Source organism: Nansenia antarctica, assembly GCF_963989245.1.
Source record: "Nansenia antarctica genome assembly, chromosome: 3".
Classification (NCBI taxonomy): Eukaryota; Metazoa; Chordata; class Actinopteri; order Argentiniformes; family Microstomatidae; genus Nansenia; species Nansenia antarctica.
The window spans coordinates 12,492,005-12,511,416 of NC_137688.1; the positions used below are offsets into that span (position 1 = coordinate 12,492,005).

The window sequence follows — 19,412 nt, forward strand, 5'->3', positions numbered from 1 at the left end:
ATGAACGTGTCGCGACACGCGTCGTCCAGTCAGTCTCTCTTAGAGTTCGTGGGAGATGAAGGAAGGGTCCAGGGTGGTCTCTGTGGGCTCCAGGCTGACGTGGGACAGCGAGTGGGCTTGGCTGTGGGAGCGAGACAGCGTGTTGTAGCGGGAGGACGGCAGAGAGACGCTCTTCCCCCCCGGGGCCTGGTCCCCCCCCGCCTCGGAGCTCTGAGCAGCCAGGGTGGAGTCTCCTGCCTCGGCCCCCGTCCCCCTGCCACCCCCACCCCCACCACCCCCCCCACCACCCTGCTGCTTGTGCCTCTCCCAGGCCGAGCTCATCTTCACGGCCAGGGCCAGCAGGTTCTTCCCCAGGAAGACGGTGGAGACCCGCGGGTCCCTGTACCACAGCATGCCGGCGCCCCGGAGAGCCAGGGTGAACACGTTGATGGTGACCAGGCTCAGCCAGGGGTACAGGGCCTCCCGGCGGGGCCCCCGCTGTCCCGGCAGGGCCGTGGCCCCCAGCTCCGTCAGCGCCACACAGGGCAGCAGCAACAGCAGAGCGTAGCAGTAGAAGAAGACCAACCCCTCGGCCCAGAGAGGGACCCCCAGGTCCCCCCCGCCGTGGGCCTCCCACAGCCCCGCCTGCAGGTCCAGCACGTCCAGGAGGTCCACCACCACCCACAGCAGGCGCCCGCGCACCTCCTGCTTCCTGCGCAGGGGGGTCATGGTGTCGGCCCCCGTCAGGACGAGGAACAGGGAGGGCAGGCAGATGGAGAGCAGCAGGGTGAGGGTCTTGCGGGCCAGCGGGTCGGGGGGCCGCCGCTCCTGCCGGTAGTTCTGGCAGACGAAGAAGAGCTTGAGCTGGAGGAGGGACAGGAAGAGGAACCACAGGGCGTTGGCGAAGCCGCGGCGGGGGGAGCGGGCCTCCGACACCACGCCCGCCGACACGAAGCGCAGCGCCAGCAGGAAGCCCAGGTCGCCTAGCAACACGGCGGCGCAGGGCCAGACGGCGGGGCCAGGGGCGGTGCGGGAACGCGGCATGCTCTGCTCCAGCAGGTAGAGGTCGACCACCGCCATGGTGCTCACCGTGACCAGGGTGGAGACGCACACCTGGGGCGTGGGCACCATGCCTGTGACAGGAGAGGAGAGAGACACACGGAGGAAAGAAACAAACAAACCATGAATGCAAAACGAACGCAGCAGCAATAATTGTTTCCACCGATACTGTTTTGTCCCTGAGTTGATGCATGATGAATCTCAGATAATTTTTTGAGAATTTTCCCCAGTTTTGTTGATTTTTATTTTCCTGCCTCGGGTCTCGTGTGTGTGTGTGTGTGTGTGTTTGTGTGTTTGTGTGTTTGTGTGTGTGTGTGTGTGTATCCCCCACCTTATTCATTATTTATTAATTGTGTTGAGACGCAGCCAGGCGCCCCATATCAGAGTTGCTTTCTCTTCCTGTTCAGCCTTCCATGTTGATTCTCATTGTAGCCGCCGCAATCTTCAGTCTGCATAAATTGCCTTCTTGTTTGTGCTGAATATCGAGAACTAGACAGTATTTGTTTTTGAGATGTTTTTCACTGTGCGTGTGTGTGTGTGTGTGCATGCGTGTGGCCGATACTAATTCGGTGATCTCTCCCCCATCATCAAATATGAATGCGTCCGGTTTTTGGTCCCGCTGAGCCGTTTTTTCAGCAGTGGACAGTATAAAACCCCAGTATTGATCGGGGAGTGAGAAATGATCACCGACTTTATGGTGAAATCGAACCCGCCTCTCCTTATCCTGCTGAAGCTCAGAGGCCTGCGGAGTGGGGCTTTCAGACAGAGCGAGGCGTACAGCGGGAATGTCAGCCCATCTGCCTTCTACCCCTGAATCGATGGCATTTTAATATGAAATCATTACCTGCCCTGATGTGCCATAATGGCAACACTTGAGTGTGTGATCGAGCGGACGATTGTTAGCCTCTATGAGGGACCAACACCCTGTGAGTAACGTGTGTTTGTCTGTTTCTGACTAAAGGCAGACATCAGTCTCCTCCTCCCTGCTGGACTCACAGAACTGTCATTGACTTTGAACTGCCCCCGTGTGTGGGTCGTGTGTGGGTCGTGTGTGTGTGTGGGTCGTGTGTGTGTGGGGGGGGGGGGTGTGTGTGTGTGTGTGGGTCGTGTGTGTGTGGGGGTCGTGTGTGTGTGTGTGTGTGCTGTGCAGGTGTGTATGCGTATGCGTATGCGTGTGTGTGTGTGTGTGTGTGTGTGCGTGTGCGCGTATGTGTGTAGGTGGGTGTATTTGTGCGTGCGTGCGTGTGTGCGTGCATGCGTGCGGCATGTGTGAGTGAGGGAGAGGAGGAGTGAGAGATTAATAGACACTTGGCTGTCTACACCCCTAATAAAGTGTTACTGCATGATGGTAATAGTTCATAAATAAGCTGGGGTGGGGGGGGAGGGGGAGGCTGTGGCAGAAGCGGGAGGGAGTGATGAAGAGGAAGAGTCGAATGCACACTGAAAGTAATTTCATTTTTAGGGAAGGGAGTGGGGGGAAAAAAGACATGCCATCTTCTGAGCCAGTTTGGCATGAGTGTATTCAAATGTATTCATCATCAGAGATCTTGGAAGAATGAAAAGCATTAGTCCTTTTTTCTGGGAAAAGATGATGGATGGGATAGATGAGTGAGGAAAGGACCCGGAGATGGATGAGGCCAATCTGGGGCTCGGCGAGAGGAGAGGAGCATGGCATCATTCGTCATATCTGATTATCTAATATGTGATTATCCGTTAAAGGGCTTTTTTTGTTTCACTCCGTCCCACAACTTGATTATTCAGTACAGGAATTGAATGAAGTCCGACAAGACAACCCACTGTGGCTGTGGGGGAATATTGGGATTTTAAAATGGTGCTTTTATCTGTAGAACCTCAGACTGCAGCGTGGAGAGGAGAGGTAGGCAAGCGTTCCTCTCCCGTCCCTCTTGTCTTCCTTCACCACCCATGCCTGTTAGTAATTCACCAAGCGTCTTAAATTGTACCCTGAAACCCTGGAGCCTTTCTGTCAGCCAGTGTTTGCATTTCTGACTGCTTGTCAACACAAATAATTTATTCTGTTCTGAGCGGGTAGCCAGGATGACAGCAGCGTGTGTCCGCTCTGCTCATCAATAATGACCGAATTCATCATCCCCATGTCTTGAAAATGGCACTGTTGCTGACAGGCTGTAGGAGGCCTATTATACTATCACAGTCAGTAATGGCGTGTAATGGTTGAACAGGTAAAAAAAAATGTATTAGACATATTTCAGGTTGAGGTGTGTCACTGTGGAACATGAAATACGTCTTCCTGTGTTAGGTAATGTGTAGTATGTTTGTCGTGTGGCAGGGAAGTGCTCTCACCAATCACCTAATCTATTAGGCTCTCGCTGTTCCCTTCTCAACACACGCTCACTCTCTCACACACATACACACACACAGCTATTTTAAAACAGACACACACACCCCTTGTGTGTCACATCTGTTTTTCTGTAAATGCTGGAGGTCTGCCAGGGGCTGTTGATGCAAGCTATTATACTATCAGAGTGACTTGGCGCGTAATGGTTTTACAGGTAAAAGATTTGTTCAGATTTCAGGTTGAGGTGTGTAACTGCGAACAAGTGTTCCTGTATAAGTAATGTGTAGCATGTGTCCTGCTCTCACAGATCACCTAATCTTTTCATCTCTAACACAGAGAGCAATTTAAACATTCAAAGACACCCCCCCATGTTTGTCACATCTGTTTTTGCCTAATGCTGGAGGTCTGCCAGGTAAAAGGAAGATGAATTGCTCCAGACCCCTAATTTGTATATATAAAACATTCCCCTGGAAGATTTGTCTCACTATAAAGTAGGCCTAAATCAAATGTAAGCTTATCCGGCAATATGTGGTAGATTACAATTCAAGGATGTTGTACAAAGAATGAATAGGTAGGGATATGAGGCTGTATGCAATGTTATGCTTAAACAGAATGTCTTTATGGAGGGATAACCTATAAGTCTAACAGATATGGGCCACTATTGGGGCTAGGGAGGGATTTGGCCATTAAAAGGAATTAATTTATAAATATTAATGCCATAGTAATAAATCCTCTCTAATCCAGGTGACCGAATCTTTCGCGGCCACAGTAACATCTGTTGATTTATCATATGGCATACATAGGTAGCCTGCCCTAGGAACCGGTACTGTAGTCAATTCCGCAGAGGTTCACTCGAGATTATTCCATACTAGATTATACTATTAGATACGAGAATTAGGGTTTTCAATTATTATATTAGGTTATAAATCGTATGCGTTTTCACTCTGATGTTCCCATTTTAGCGTGTTGAAACAACCCCTAATCAAACGCACATTTTGCACATGTGCACAATTGTAATGCACCTGTCCTGTGTCGTAATGAAGCTTTCAATAAGTGGAACCATGACAGTTTCAAAGTGGTGTAGTTAGTTACCCGAAGCATGCGGTCCTGCTCTGCTGCTCCTCTGGACTTGATTCAGAACCACGTAAACGTATCTGGCCAAAGTCGAGCGATCAATAAAAGTCCACGAATATGAAAAATGAAAATTCGTTAGTCCTCAAACGCAATTTCGTTTGCTGTGTAGCCCGTGTGTCTTGCGGTGTGTTTGGCCGACTATTTTGAATATGCTTTGCTAAAATCTTAGCGTATAGACTGAAATAGAGGAAAAAAGTCCATTATCCGAGTTTTGTCGGCAATAAAGCAAGTTCGGATTTTAAAAAGCGAGCCTTCTTTCTTCTCGGTCTGTCGGATAAGCTTGTCATTTTTGCACAGTTATTATCCCACGGTGGTCTCGGGCTGCTGTGTCCTCCTGTGTGTCCGTCCGTCCTGGTTCTGACACCTCTCGTCTGGCAGCCGGAGACCCAGCGACAGCTCTCCTCGGCCGGGCTTTGGGTTGTGAGAGGTGCGCTAAGTCCGTCAGAAGTGGACTGGTGCTTTAGGCGGAATCATCATAAAAAAAAATTTTTTAATCCAGCCTCCAGCAAACCTTGATCATAGGCGACGGTACGAAGGAGAAACATGAAGGAAACTCGGCGCTGTAGAGTTTATGATTGCGGTGTTCATTTGTAGGCAGGTTACGTGCTCTTGGCTCCCCCTCCTCTCTCTTCCCTTTCTCACTCCCCCTGTTTCGTCTCCTCGCTCCTTCCTGACACCTCCCTCCTCTTTACAATCAGCTGTATAACTTTAAGAGGCAGAGGGGAATGTTTTGAATCTTCAGCAGCCTGCCAGTTATGTCAGTCGTTTATGGTAATCATCATAATGCCACATGCTGAAATGATAACTAACGTAATTGCCTTGTAATGTAAATACGCTCCAGTCTTGATTGCCCAGTAATCTGGAAGAGTGTATGGGAGGCAAGTGTAGTAAGAGACGCCTAGTATGTAGGACATCTCAGAATGCAGTTGTTAGATGTTACAACTCTAATTTATTAATTAGCCCCATAACCCCCCCCCCCCCATCTCTCTTCTCTCTCTTACAGTCCAAGTTACAAGACGCTATCCTTTTTTTCCTGTTATAGATTAAATCATCGCAGCTGTGTCTTGTTGGGGCGAGGAATGAAGTGTGAACTTTCAGCCTTTTGGGAATTCGGTGTTTTTGAGACGATGCTCAAGTACCGTGCACATCACCTCCTCACTGGTGTCTTCTTTTTTTTTTTTTTTTTACTTTCTTTTTATTGAGATGTTACAGATATACAAAAATAATACTTTTCAGTTTTGGTTTGTTTTTACACAAAACACAAACATGTCCCCGCCCTCCCCCCACCCCCCCCCCACCCCACAAAATCCCAAGTGGTGCATCCCAGGACGAAGGATATAAATAAATAACAATAAATAATAATAATAATAATAACAGTGGTGATAGGTAATGAAGACAGTACAGGTAAGTAATCAAAGAGATAAAGAGAAATAAAGTGCAATTCCTTTGTAAGTGAGGATAGATGAGATGGTCGTGTTGACTTGTGTCTTCTTCAGTTGATTGCGTATTAGACATCCCCATATCCACCTTTTTCGATATCGCATCTGAGTTCAGAGGCTCCCATGCTTATTTTCTCAGCCCCTTTATCCCTGGCCCTTTCAGTGTGACCCGGGTCATCTCAGAGGGGGGGGCTTTAATTAGACCAGTGAGCAAGGGGAAGGATAGTCATCTTTCTTGTCACAATCAGCTATGCGCTCCACTGACTTCCAGCATGGGTTTTCAATTCCAGGAGTTCAGTTTCCCTTTTCTCTTCACTGCCCTCTCTCTATCTCTCTCTCCCCCCATCTCATCCCATTTCATGACTCTTCCATCGGCTCTCCCGCCCTCTCTTTCCCCCGGTTTCTTTGCTTCCCTATGGGTGTGGTTGAAAGTCACCCGCCACTGGCTCTCTTTCAGCATCGAGAGAGGGGGGAGCATGAAAGAAAGGAGGCAGGGAGAGGGAGGGAGGCAGGGAGGGAGAACACAAGGAGGGAGAGGGAGGGAGAACAGGAGGAGGGAGAGGGGGGCAGGCAGGCAGACTGTCCACAGCACTGCGCAGTCATCACTTTTTGCCCTAGACATGAGGAAGTTTGGAAGGACGTGGGGGTTACAGACTCGGGGCTGATCGGACCACCTGGTGCTGTTTCACCATGAGCAGTGGCCAACCTCCGTACAGCAAACAGTCTCCACCTCTCCACCATCAGCCCCCCCTCCTCTCTCTCTCTCTCTCGTTCTCCCTACACATACCAGACCTCTGCCCCCCCATGCTACAATATAACAATATCAATTCTCTACCACACACCGACACAATCTGTTGCCAATACCCAGTTTTTAATTAAAATGTAATTTATTGAGCACTATCACAACACGCAAATCTTCACAACCATAATACCATTCTACTTCACTGCTATTTTACTACTACTACTGCTACCGCTCTCTGCCGCTACCACTACTGTTACCACCACCACTACTACCACTACCACTACGGTAAATGGTAATGGTAAATGCACTTATATAACGCATATAGCGGCCTCTCATTCACCCATTCACACACCCATTCACACACCAAGGCGCTGCCCCGCGCTCACTGGGAGCAATTTGGGGTTCATTGTCTTGCCCAAGGACACTTCGACATGTGGCCAGCTAGGACTACTACTACTGCTACTACTACTACTACTACTACTACTACTACTACTACTACTACTACTACCACCACCACCACCACCACTACTACTACTACTACTACTACTACTACCACTACCACCACTACTACTACTACTCCTACTACTACTACTACTACTACTACTACTACTACTACTACCACTATTACTACTACTACTACTCCTACTACCACTGCTACTACTACTACCACTACTACTACTACTACTACTACTACTACTACTATCACTACCACTACTACCACCACTACTACTACTACCACTACTACTACCACTACCACTACTACCACTACTACTACTACCACTACCACTACTACTACTACCACTACCACTACTACCACTACCACCACTACCACTACTACTACTACCACTACTACCACTACTACCACTACTACCACTACTACTATTTCTACTACTACTACTACTACTACTACTACTACTACTACTACTACTACTACTACTACTATCACTACCACTACCACTACTACCACTACTACTATTACTACTACTACCACCACTACTACTACTCTACAACTACTACCCTTACTACTACCACCACTACTACTACTCTACTACTACTACCATTACTACTAATAATAATATTACTATTGCGCTCTATGCTACATCACTCCCACTCTACTGCCATTGCTACATCACTTCCATTAGCTAGCTCACAGTTCCTCAGGCGTCCTCAGCCTCCCAGGCCTCCAGTGCAGAGCAGAGTAGAGTAGAATAGAGTGGCGTGGAGTCGAGCCACTCTCCACAGATGATTAATCATGCGGAGTGGCAAAAACACAACTGTGTCCAGAGCGTAAGGCGAGCCTAATGGGGTCTTGAAAATTTGATGTTTTGCTCTGATGTAATCACTTTTCCATCCCCTGCTATTTGTATTCACCAGGTCTCCTTACGTTCTACCCTTTTAGTTCAAACCGAGTAGAGCTGTGTTACAGTGCTATAGCCAAATAGGCGGGCGTATACTCCTAAAGACTAGACTGAATCAGGCTCGTCCTGTCCACTTTGTTATCATGGTCTCTGAATAAGCGATTGTGTTTCATTGCGGTCATTACAACACAGTCGACCAAGGGCTATGATAACCTAGTCTAACCTTTCCACTCTTGGTGGCAGACCGCCGTGCTCCCTAACTGGGCTTTAGTTGAGCCCGCGTAGCATTCTCACTCCTGCGCTGGGCCAGGGGGGTGCAGCGGAGGGGAAAGAATCAACTGCAAGGCATAACTGTGATAAAATGCCAACTTCAGAGCAGATTAAATGAACAAGGTAATGAAGGTAATGAATGAGAGTGTTTCACATCGGAGAGTTTAATTAACCCCCGCGTCCTATTCCCCCTACCACCCCTCCTCCATCACACCTCCCTACCACAACCCTCTCCGTCCACCCCACCCACAGCCACACGCCAAGGCTATTTATCCTGTGTCCTTAGGTGCCAGGGGCAATTAATCCTGCCTCCTGCCCCCAAGGCCTTATCTTGTGTCTATGTCCTCTATCTGCATGTCTGACACGCTTGCCTACCCCCCCCCCCTCTTTCTCAAACACACAACACACAACACACACACACACACACACACACACACACACACACACTCTCTCTCTCTCTCTGTCTGCTCCTGTGAAATACAACACATGAATATGCACAGATTGCACCCACATAATCATTCTGCATCTGATACTCCTATCAGATCAAGATGTGTGTACACACACACACACGCACCCGCATTCATCCATATTCATGAGGCTCTCCTGTTGCCTCTCAACACTTCTTTATTCTCCCCCCGTTCACCTTGGTCAAATGAACCTTTTCATTGTTCAAATATTGACCATGTTCTCTGTCCACACCCTGAACACCCTATCACAGCTTACAGCTCTGTCTCCTTTCCTCTCCATCCCCTCTCCATCTTTCTCCTCTCTCTTCATTTCTTCTCTCCTCTCTCCCTGTCTCCTCTCCTTTGCTCGCCCTCCCTCTCTCTCCTTCTTCCTTCCGCTCTCCGTCTATCAATGACATGGAGGTTATGAAAAGGCCAGGGAGAACAGGTGGTTTCTGGCAGATGGTTATGGATTCAGACTCACAGACGGATGGTGGGAGTGAGTTCCACGGCCTGGGGCAGCCCTGGAGGATGGGGGAGTGAGTTCCACAGCCTGGGGGCAGCCCTGGAGGATATCCTCTCACTGAAACTTGGAGGTTGGATTTAGGGATAGTGATGTGACTAAAAAACAAACTTGGCGGGCACGCACATAAACTGGAGAAATGAGCAACTGCGACTCCGATGGCAGAAGAATGAAACTCGAGAAACGCTTTGCAATTTATACCATTGTGTCAAATAAATCTAAATATGATTTATGATTTATATGATAAATATGGAGTGCACACCAAAAAACATGATTTAGGATAATAAATATAAATGGAGATATCTGTTTTTGCAAAACAACCTCTCAAATATGTTGTATAGTTTAATCTGGAATCATATTTAATTTGACCTGTAATTATGAAACAATACTTGTATGTTTCTCATAAATAATAAGGTGAACAGTAGAACAAATTACGTTTAAACTGATGCCGTTTTCAATACCTCAGTGGTGCAGATACGAGTGCACAGTTTTATATACTGTACTGTTATCACGTGTTCGTTGCACAGAACTGTTACGCAGAATTTCACTGGGTGAAATTTCTTTTTTTAGCCTTTCTATCGGGATTTGCCTTCATTGTCGTCATGCAGTCAGTATGGATTAATATGAATATGGGGTGTTTCACTGACCATTCATAGGCAACTATGGCCGTTAAAAGGGTAGGACAAGACGGGGCGCTTAGGTGGTGTAGCGGGTTAAGCGCAGGGTCCCCGGTTCGATTCCGGCCGGGGACATATCCTGCATGTCATCCCTCCTCTCTCTCTCACCCATCCTTCCTGTCTAAATCTTCCCTGTATCTGTCAAATAAAATGAAAAATATGAGTGGGACTGCCCCACTCAGATAAAAAAAAAAAAAACGGTAGGACAAGACGCTCGTTCACGTGCTAAAAATATAGAGTTGATTGTGATTCATAAAGGGAATCCGGCGTAGGACGTGCTGGGACGCACTGGGCATAAACTTTTTGTCTTTCGTACCTATGAATGAATGAATGAATGAATGAATGGTCTTTATTGTCATTGATATAGTACAGGTACCAAACAACGAAATTTGGGAGGGGGGGCTCCCCTGGTGCTAGGAAAAAAAAACTAAAAACAAGAAGGGAAAAGAGCTGGTTTACATAAATAAAGGCTATGTACACTATCCACTACACTATACTATACAAATAAAACACTGTGCTGTACTCTATGCTATGCTATACCTATTCTAACATTTCCTATCTCTGAACCTTATGTACCCGAGGGTTGTCATATTTCACATAGTGTTATTGCACATTCATTTAAAGTGTCGCAGTTTGCAGGTTTGAAATGTTCACAGTTGTGTTTCAGTATTGCACTTGATTTCAATCTAGTAGCTGCCATCAAATTGTCTAGATTGTCCAGGGCCTAGAACCTAGGTCTTTGCTGTGTTCAGGGCCTGAATGGCCCTGGGGTAGAAGCTGAGCTTCAGTCTGTTTGTCCTTGCAAACATGGTCCTGAACCGCCTGTCCGAGGGCAGCCGAGCAAAGTGTTCGTACCCAGGGTGGGTTGGGTCTCTGGAGATCTTGGAGGCCTTCCTGAGGCAGCGTGTGTTGTACAGCTCTTCCAGAGAGGGGAGGGGGGCGCCGGTGCGCCCCCCTCCCGGCCGGCGCCTATGCAACCTTTTCACCTCAATCCGAGACACAGTTTTATAAATGAGACCGCAGGTGGGTTGGTGGGAGGAGTAGGACGTCAGATAGATGAGGGGGCGGGCAGTTGGTGAAGTGCTTTGTAGGTCAGGAGTAAGATTTTCCTCTCTCCCTCTCCTCTCCTCTGACTCCTCTCCTCCTATATCACTGTCTGCCCACACACGCCCTCCTCCCTCTTGCTCATGCCAGCTCTATATCTTGTTAAAAAGACTTAGTGAAGCTGAAAGGCCGACCACATTAACAAGCCGTGTGTGATGAAAAGAGTGGAGAGAATACGGCAGAAGGGGTCAGATCACACGGACACGTCGTCGATTTGAATGGCGAATGTCTAATTGCGTTTCTTTAGCGATCTGCAATAATAGACCCGGATCTCAAAAGTCTGCGGATCTCAAACGGATCCGAGCAATTACTCACCAGTGTCGCCGTTGAATTTGACGGGGCGAAATATTGTCATAGATTAGGGCTGTTAATCCTGATGCACAGGATCTCAGAAAGTCTTTGAAGATCAGGAGTTGAATATCTCCCGTCGGCCGCCACGGCCCCCCCCCCCCTCCATAATGCGGAGACTCACTCCCGCCTCGGGGTGACGGGGCTACCGCCATTTGCGCTGGAGAGAGCACGACTCTAATCAGTCATGGTACGGAGACGTAGGGAGAGGATTTAGCCGGCCGCTCGGACCTGGGGGATAATTAGATGTTCAGATGGGAGAGAGAGCCCAAGGTCGGCTATTTGGCCAGAGCACAGATGTGAGAGTTCAGGACGTTCTCTCATATTCTCTCTCTCTCTCTCTCTCTCTCTCTCTCTCTCTCTCTCTCTCTCTCTCTGTGATATATGTCATGGGAAGTCTGAGAGCCAAGTGAACCTTACTTTCATGGCATGCCAAGCCCACTGCCACGGCTAAAAGACTCTCATTACAATTACCAACACTACTGAGGCCCAATAATGACTTCAATTAGGCAGTTTTTTTTTAAGAGCCCGGGCACCAAAAAGAAGCCCGCTCACGCTGTCATCTTCAAACACTGGCATGACTGGACCCCTCCTGTCCTGTCTTGATTAAAAGGTGGCGGCCTGTCTGTTTCTGGATGGGTTGTTTTTGGGATGTGCTTTGTACCCCCATTTTTCACTTTCATTGGTGTCACTTTCATTGTCTGTCCACTGGTCAAGCTCCCTGTTATTTATCGGCCCGCGAGCCAGTCGGGGTATTCGTCTCTCTCTGTTCTGTGTTGGAGTGATAGCGTTAGGGGCTACATCTTCTGTATTCTGTGGGTCTCGTGTGGCGCTTTCTGCTTTCATGTCGTTGCTTCTGTCTATCTTTAGCCTAGTCCCCTCTCCCTCTGTTGTGCCAGTGTCTGCACATTTCTCTCTCTTTGTATCTCTCTCTCTCTTTGTATCTCTCTCTCTCTCTGTATGTTTCTCTCTCTTCCTCTCTCTCTATCTCTTTTTTTCTCTCCCTTTGTATCTCTCTCTCTCTCTCTCTCTCTCTTTGTATCTCTCTCACTCGCACGCTTGCTCCTCTCTCTTTGTATCTCTCACTCGCACGCTTGCTCTTGCTTTTGCTCTCTCTCTCTCTGTGCCAAAGCTCTTGTTTAACAGCACCAGACACTAGTTTGGCATATTGGCTCTCAAGTCATTGTTTCTTTTCAGTTTTGTTTCTTCAGCATTATCTGTCTATCTGTCTGTCTGTCTGGCTGTGTCTGTCTGGCTGTGTCTGTCTGCATATTTAAGATACGGTCAACTTTATTGTCCCCGGAGGGAAATGTAAGTGCTGCTGCTTCACACATCAATAAAACAAACAAACAAACAAACAATGATTATACACACACACACACACACACACACACACACACATATACACACACACACACACACACATCATTTACTGTAGTGAATGTGTCTCTCTGTGCTTAAGTACCTTTTAACAGAATCAGACAGGCAGTATTTCTGCCGGCCGACGGGAGGTCCTTTCATGTCCTTGTGTGATATCCTCAGAGTCGTATAGACAGAGATGTTTATCTGGTGGGAGGGCCTGACCAGAACACAGGAAAAGGAAGTCAGAGCCGCATTTGTGAGGCAGCGCCGGGAGGTCCGCTAACATCACAGCTTTTATATGAATCCATAGTTAATTAGAACGGTACTCACCATGCTTATTGTTTACCTAGCTCTCTGGTTCTACGGGAGGCTGGGGGAGAGGAGGACGTCCAATAGACGCTAGTGAGGTGATATGGGATTACTATTAATAGGCACAGGGATCGGAAGGCGGAGCGGTGGGGGTGTAGTGGCTCCAGGGAATTTGAGGTTTTTCATTTCATTAGTGAGGTATTGTAATTCAAATGAGATTCATCAGCTGCCCTGAAACAATATTAGCCGTGAAACTTCAATCAGTTTGTGATTTTAGAGGGAGAGAGAGACACACACACAAACACACACAAACACAAACATTCATAGAGACCATGGAGGTGAGATTGACATATTAATTTGTCGATGAACTGGCAGAACAGGAGGCTCACTGAGATGTTAAGTGATTAGCATTCATCAGGTGTTTTGAGTCATGAAGTGAAGATGATATTAACCAGACCTTTTTATGCTCTGTTAGTGCCAAATAAACGTCCTGTGTCCTGTCATTGAAGAATCTCTGAAGATTAATGCCTTTTCATCAGGGCCATTATTAGAATCTGGAGGCAGTGTTCAACACGCTCTATCATGGCCAAATCGCGGCTCAGAGGACCATTGAACTGTGTGAAAAGAGTTTTTTATTCTGACGAGCATTTCTGAAATTAAATTTCAATCAGAGTGTTGCCTTTGGGAAGGATGGGTGAAGGACGGTTAAGGACGGTTAATGTTTCAGCAGCAGTAATTAGGTTGCTGATTAGTCATTGGTTCTGCATCCAACCCTTAGAAAGGGTTGCGTGTGTGGCAAGGCAAGGCCAGGCAAGTTTATTTGTATAGCACATTTCATACAACTGAGGCAATTCAAAGTGCTTTACATACAGCATTAAAAGAAAAATACAGTAAGAGAAGGATAGTAAGAAAAAAAAAATGACAAGATATATCTAGAAAATAAATAGGTAAACATTTAACAAGATAATACATAGAGAAGTGTTAGTGTTTAATCATAACTGCTGCAAAACATGACGTTTTTTAGCTTAGTTTTAAATATTTCTAGGGTTTGGGCCTGTTTGATTTCTTCAGGGAGTTTGTTCCAGGAGCATGCGGCAGAGTGGCTGAAAGTGTTTTGTTGCACCGTGTTTTGTTTTCACTCTTGGAATGATTAGCTGATTTATCTCAGCTGACCTTAGGGGCCTTGCTGGAATATAGGCTGGTAGGAGACCTGGTAGGTAGGTTTGGTCCGAGACCATTTTGTGATTTGTGTGCAATTAGGAGTACTTTGAATTCAGTTCTCTGAGAGACTGGTAGCCATGGTAGAGATTGGTGTAATGGTGTAATGTGTTCAGACTGTGTTCAGACTGTGTGCCGTGTGGAGGTAGGAGAGTGAGAGAATGGCGTCGGACACGGCGTTGACTTAATGTCACACATCCATTTGGTTTTCTCTCTGGTCGGCCTGGCAGGGACTGGGAGTGGGATGGATCATTCATCACAATGTCTCCCAGGCTCTGGGCAGCCACATGCATTCTGTCACACACACACACACACACACACACACACACACACACACTAGAGTACACAAACGTGTGCATAAACATTCGCGCGTAGATACAAACACTATGGCATAAACACACACACGCACTGGAGTACACAAACATGCGTGCATAAACACAAACGCTATGGCATATACACACACACACACACACACACACACTAGAGTACACAGACGGACACACACACACACACAAGAACACTCATACAGTTTTACACATATACGCGCGCTGTAATGGATTTTTCATTTGTGCAGCATTGTTGGGAGTAGTGTACAGAAGACCTTGTCCTCCAATGTTCCAACACTTATGGAATGCGGACTCCTATCGCTGCTGTGTCTATGTTGACACTATATGAAAGATGTGTTTTGTGTAAGTGGGCACTCAGTCTACCTTCAGTGGTCTGGGTCCAACTCGAGTTTGTGAGAGAAAATTATTATATGTAATAAGCTACATTTAAGATTCAAACTCCATCATCTTGGGTTGAATGTCTGCAGCGGGCTGTAGAAGATGATTTCCTGTTGTCACACAATAGAACCAGTTTCTCTACTTGAAACTTGACATGGGCTAAGACAACAGACACATTTACATGATTACAAAGACCTGATTGCCCTCTTTTCTCCCAGAGTGGACTAGACCATCTGGAACAGTTTTGGGCTTTTGTGTTCCCCAGACCCGGTGCTCTGGGACCAGACTGAACCAGTTTGAGGCTATTGTGTTCCTTTTTCACCTTTGTCTCCCTAGGAGAAAGTGGGGGCCGATTCCCCCCTAACCTTCATCCCAATCATCTTCATCCATGTACAAACTCACACCCCTTGCTCATGATTGGTCTAAACCTCACCCGAGGGCGGACCCCTTACCTGTGGAAACCTGAATTGTATAAATACTGACATGTAATGAATGATCGTCACTTTTTGGGAGGAATTTTGAATCGTTCAGATGCGTCTGACGAACCTGTAAACTTCCTCCTTCTGCAGAAGAATATTAAATATCTTTTCTTATACATCTTGAAACGAAACAGGCTGCCATTATTGAATAATTTGCTCTAACAAGTTGTAAAAACATCATTTTCTTTATTAAATATTATACCTACTGTAGATTTAAAGCAAGTTCCTATCTTGAGTCTCATTTTGGTTTCATCCCACAACAGACACACACACACACACACACACACACACACACACCACACACGCAGAAGGCACTCATGCATGCACACACCCTCAGACCTCTCAGAAGCCGTGTGATGGATTGACAGACCAGGTCATTGGTATTCCACCAGCGCACCGCTGGCATGAGTGGCGGACCGATGGACGTTTGCAGGTCCAGACTCCTCATCCATTTTAAAACACGTCTCCTCTCCTCCTCCTCTCTCTCTCTCTCTCTCTCTCTCTCTCTCTCTCTCTCTCTCTCTCTCTCTCTCTCTCTCTCTCTCTCTCTCTCTCTCTCTCTCTCTCTCTCTCTCTCTCTCTCTCTCTCTCTCTCTCTCTCTCTCTCTCTCTCTCTCCCTCTCTCCCCCTCCCCCCAACAGAGGGGTATCCCCATCGGACAGTTCTGCAAGGACTTCAACGAGAAAACCAAGGAGCTCAAGGAGGGCCTCCCTCTCCCCATCAAGATTAATGTGAAGGTGTGTTTCACAAAGCTCATTACGGCCCTCTGCCCCCCACCCTTGCCCTCTGCTGCAGTGTGTCCTCTCCCCAGATCTCTGCCCTGATGTCTGCAGCTGCATAACATTACCGGAGCGCTTCCATTATTCATACTGTAACACTGAACTAAGACTTCCATTTGCATTCATTAAGCGAGCCAGTATCCCTGGAGACTTTAAAAAAAGTCAAGGAGCATTTATTGCGTATAATGGGTCAGAATCTCTGTTAAGAGGTAGTTTTTCATTTTCATATATTAATTTTTGATAACCCTGGTGTTGCGTTTAAGCCTCTCCCTGCTTCTCGCCCTCTTAATTCGCTTTCACACCGCACACACGCTTTGATCCGAGCACATTTCTGGAATAGCTGATGAGGTTGTTGAGACAAACTGGGGGATGTAATCCAATAAGCGTTTAACATGGGCCGTAATGGCTGTGCACACGCGCACACACACACGGACAACCCTGCTGCCGCCTCGCTGTTTTGCCTCATTGACCCCACCTGCTGGTCACTGTTGATATCTCCCCTTCACATACACACACACATTTATTTTTTTCGTTTCAGTAAAATATCCCTTGTCATTTCAATTTCCAGATGTAGGCTTGGGGAGATAGAAACCAGAGGACAGGCTCATTGTAATGCATGGAACGGAATGAGGGATCGTATGACACCATTCCTCATTCGATTCCATGCATTTACAATGAGCCTGTCCTCTGGTTTCTACCTCCACCAGTCTCCACTGATGTATACCATACAGTCACATATGACTGATGAATGCGCAACTCAACTATCCTATGTGTAGGAGCACATAGGTAGTGGATGAGGTGAGCTTCTCCTATACAATATTAAACAACATTAAGCACGTGTTGTTTGGTGAAAAGAAAAACGTGCTTTTACTGTATGATCACCCGCTACCAAGGCTTGACACGTGTAGCTCAGTGCACATGCAGAACTGCTTCTCTCCGGCTTGCCGTAGTGCACCAGCCACCTGGCCTTCAATTCCTTCCCCCTTTTGTTAATCGCCTAACCTGTCGTTCTCCTCATCTCGAAAAGAGAGAGAGAACAGAAACAGAAACAGAAACACAGAGAGAGAGAGAGAGAGAGAGAGAGAGAGAGAGAGAGAGAGAGAGAGAGAGAGAGAGAGAGAGAGAGAGAGAGAGAGAGAGAGAGAGAGAGAGAGAGAGAGAGAGAGAGAGAGAGAGAGAGAGAGAGAGAGAGAGAGAGAGAGAGAGAGAGAGAGAGAGAGAGAGAGAGAGAGAGAGAGAGAGAGAGAGAGAGAGAGAGAGAGAGAGAGAGAGAGAGAGAGAGAGAGAGAGAGAGAGAGAGGTGTATAGCGACCGAGAGAAAGGGTAGCGAGTCTTTCGATTTGGACACAATGATCACCCCTTGCTGAATAGAGTGCCATTCAGGGATGCTGCTAATGACTAAATCAATGCGAGTGCATTGGCCTGTTCCAGTGGATAACTAATGACTATTTCATAGATGGTGAAAAATGATCTTGTTTCTCAGGGATGGCACCTAATGACAGATAATAACTTAATGCACAGCAGAGACCACTGCATGCAAGACGCTGCCTCCCTACCGTCTAACAGTATCAGTTCAGGTTGTATCCACCTTGATGGATTGATTCGTTGAAATCTAAACTCTCTCTCTCTCTTTCTCTCCCGCTTTTTTCCCCGTTGTTGTTGTTGTTCTTCCCGCCCAGCCTGACAGGACCTATGACCTGACGATCGGCAAGCCCACGGTGTCTTACTTCCTGAAGCAGGCGGCGGGCATCGCCAAAGGGGCCGGGAGGACTGGTAAGGAGGAGGAGGAGGAGCGGCGGGGGCAAGGGGGCTTGTCTGGCGCTGGCCGGGGCTACGGTCGTCTGGCCGTCTGAGCCCAAGGCCCAAACAGACAGACGTCCGTCCACCCCCCGTCCCCGTCCTCCCACCCACTGGCCGTTAGGGCCTGAGATTGGATTTGTTTGATTGATGATATATTTATGATCGACGGGGGAGCTGTGAGGCAGGCAATTACAGGCAGAGCAGAGGGGAAGGTAGCAGTGAGGGTGGTGCGCTGAGAAAAAAGAGAATTATGGATTTCCCTCCTTTTGCTCTTGCTAATCCCCCCCCCCCCACTGCTCACTTTGTCCTCCCTTTTTACTCCTTTACTTTTCTTGTTCTTTTTTTCGTCATTAAAACATGTGGTTTTGGGACTCTCCCCCTCTCTCTATCTCTCTCTTTCTCTCTCTCTGTCTGTGTGTAGGCCATGAGACGGCGGGCATGGTGTCAGTGAGGGCGGTGTATGAGATCGCTCAGGTCAAAGCCTTGGACGAGACGTTCACAATGCAGAACGCCTCCTTAGAGACGGTCGTCAAGAGCATCGTCGGCTCGGCCCGCTCGCTAGGCATCAAGATCGTCAACGAGTAAGACCCTCCTCCTCGACCCTGCGCGCGCTCATTCATTTTGGTACAATCACGCTGTGACGTGCACATTACCCTTGGTAACGATACTTGCCATCGTCCAGAGGCACAGTCTAATGGTTACAATTACTTGCATCACTTGAGCCACTGACATTTTTGCCATAATGTCACCAAACATCACAATGTTATCTTTCTCATACTCTTTTATTTTTTTCCTTTTTTCCTTCTCACTCCTACTCTCTGTCTCTCTCTCTCTCTCTCTCTCTCTCTCTCTCTCTCTCTCTCTCTCTCTCTCTCTCTCTCTCTCTCTCTCTCTCTCTCTCTCTGTGTCTCATCCCTTCTTTAGTTTATCAGCAGAGGAGTACAGGGACTTTCTGGAGCAGAGGGAGGAGACGTTGAGAGCGCAGGCAGCAGCTGCTGCTGAAGCTGCATCTGTGAAGAAGAAATAAGGACCCGTACCCCCCCCCCCCCTCCTCCCCCATATGTATTTATACACTGACCCTATACACACACACACACCAACTGTCATTCAGCTCTGTGTATTTCGCTGAAGAATAACTTGTTGATTACTCATGTAAGATTCCAAGCGTAGTTCCTGTGTGTTATGCTAATGTCCTCTCTCCGTGATTCATGTTTTGTCTCCAGTGTTGGCGATGGCTTTATTAAAACCAATTATGCATTTGTTATCGTGCAGAATTGATTTAAGGTGTTTTTATACTCCACTCTCCGTATTGGCAGCAAACTACTGAAATCCAGTCCATTTATTAAA

The 19,412-nt window shown here is 47.3% G+C and overlaps 2 protein-coding genes across 3 annotated transcripts in view; one reads left to right on the top strand and one right to left on the bottom strand.

The window, feature by feature from the left end:
• Positions 1-19,412, top strand: part of mrpl11 (mitochondrial ribosomal protein L11) — a 28,385-nt gene extending 8,973 nt beyond the window's left edge. Inside the window, exons 3-6 of one of the 2 annotated variants that reach the window (XM_080525284.1) lie at positions 16,128-16,223; positions 17,945-18,038; positions 18,487-18,646; positions 18,990-19,412. In XM_080525284.1, coding sequence (XP_080381410.1) covers positions 16,128-16,223; positions 17,945-18,038; positions 18,487-18,646; positions 18,990-19,092 — 453 coding nt within the window. In that variant the 3' untranslated portion in view covers positions 19,093-19,412. The remainder of the gene's footprint in view (positions 1-16,127; positions 16,224-17,944; positions 18,039-18,486; positions 18,647-18,989) is intronic. The other variant, XM_080525285.1, reaches the window with a different exon arrangement.
• Positions 40-1,110, bottom strand: tmem265 (transmembrane protein 265; the record flags this gene model as incomplete). Its single annotated transcript, XM_080525283.1, has 1 exon — positions 40-1,110. One exon carries the CDS (start codon positions 1,108-1,110, stop codon positions 40-42), a length of 1,071 nt encoding a protein of 356 aa, XP_080381409.1.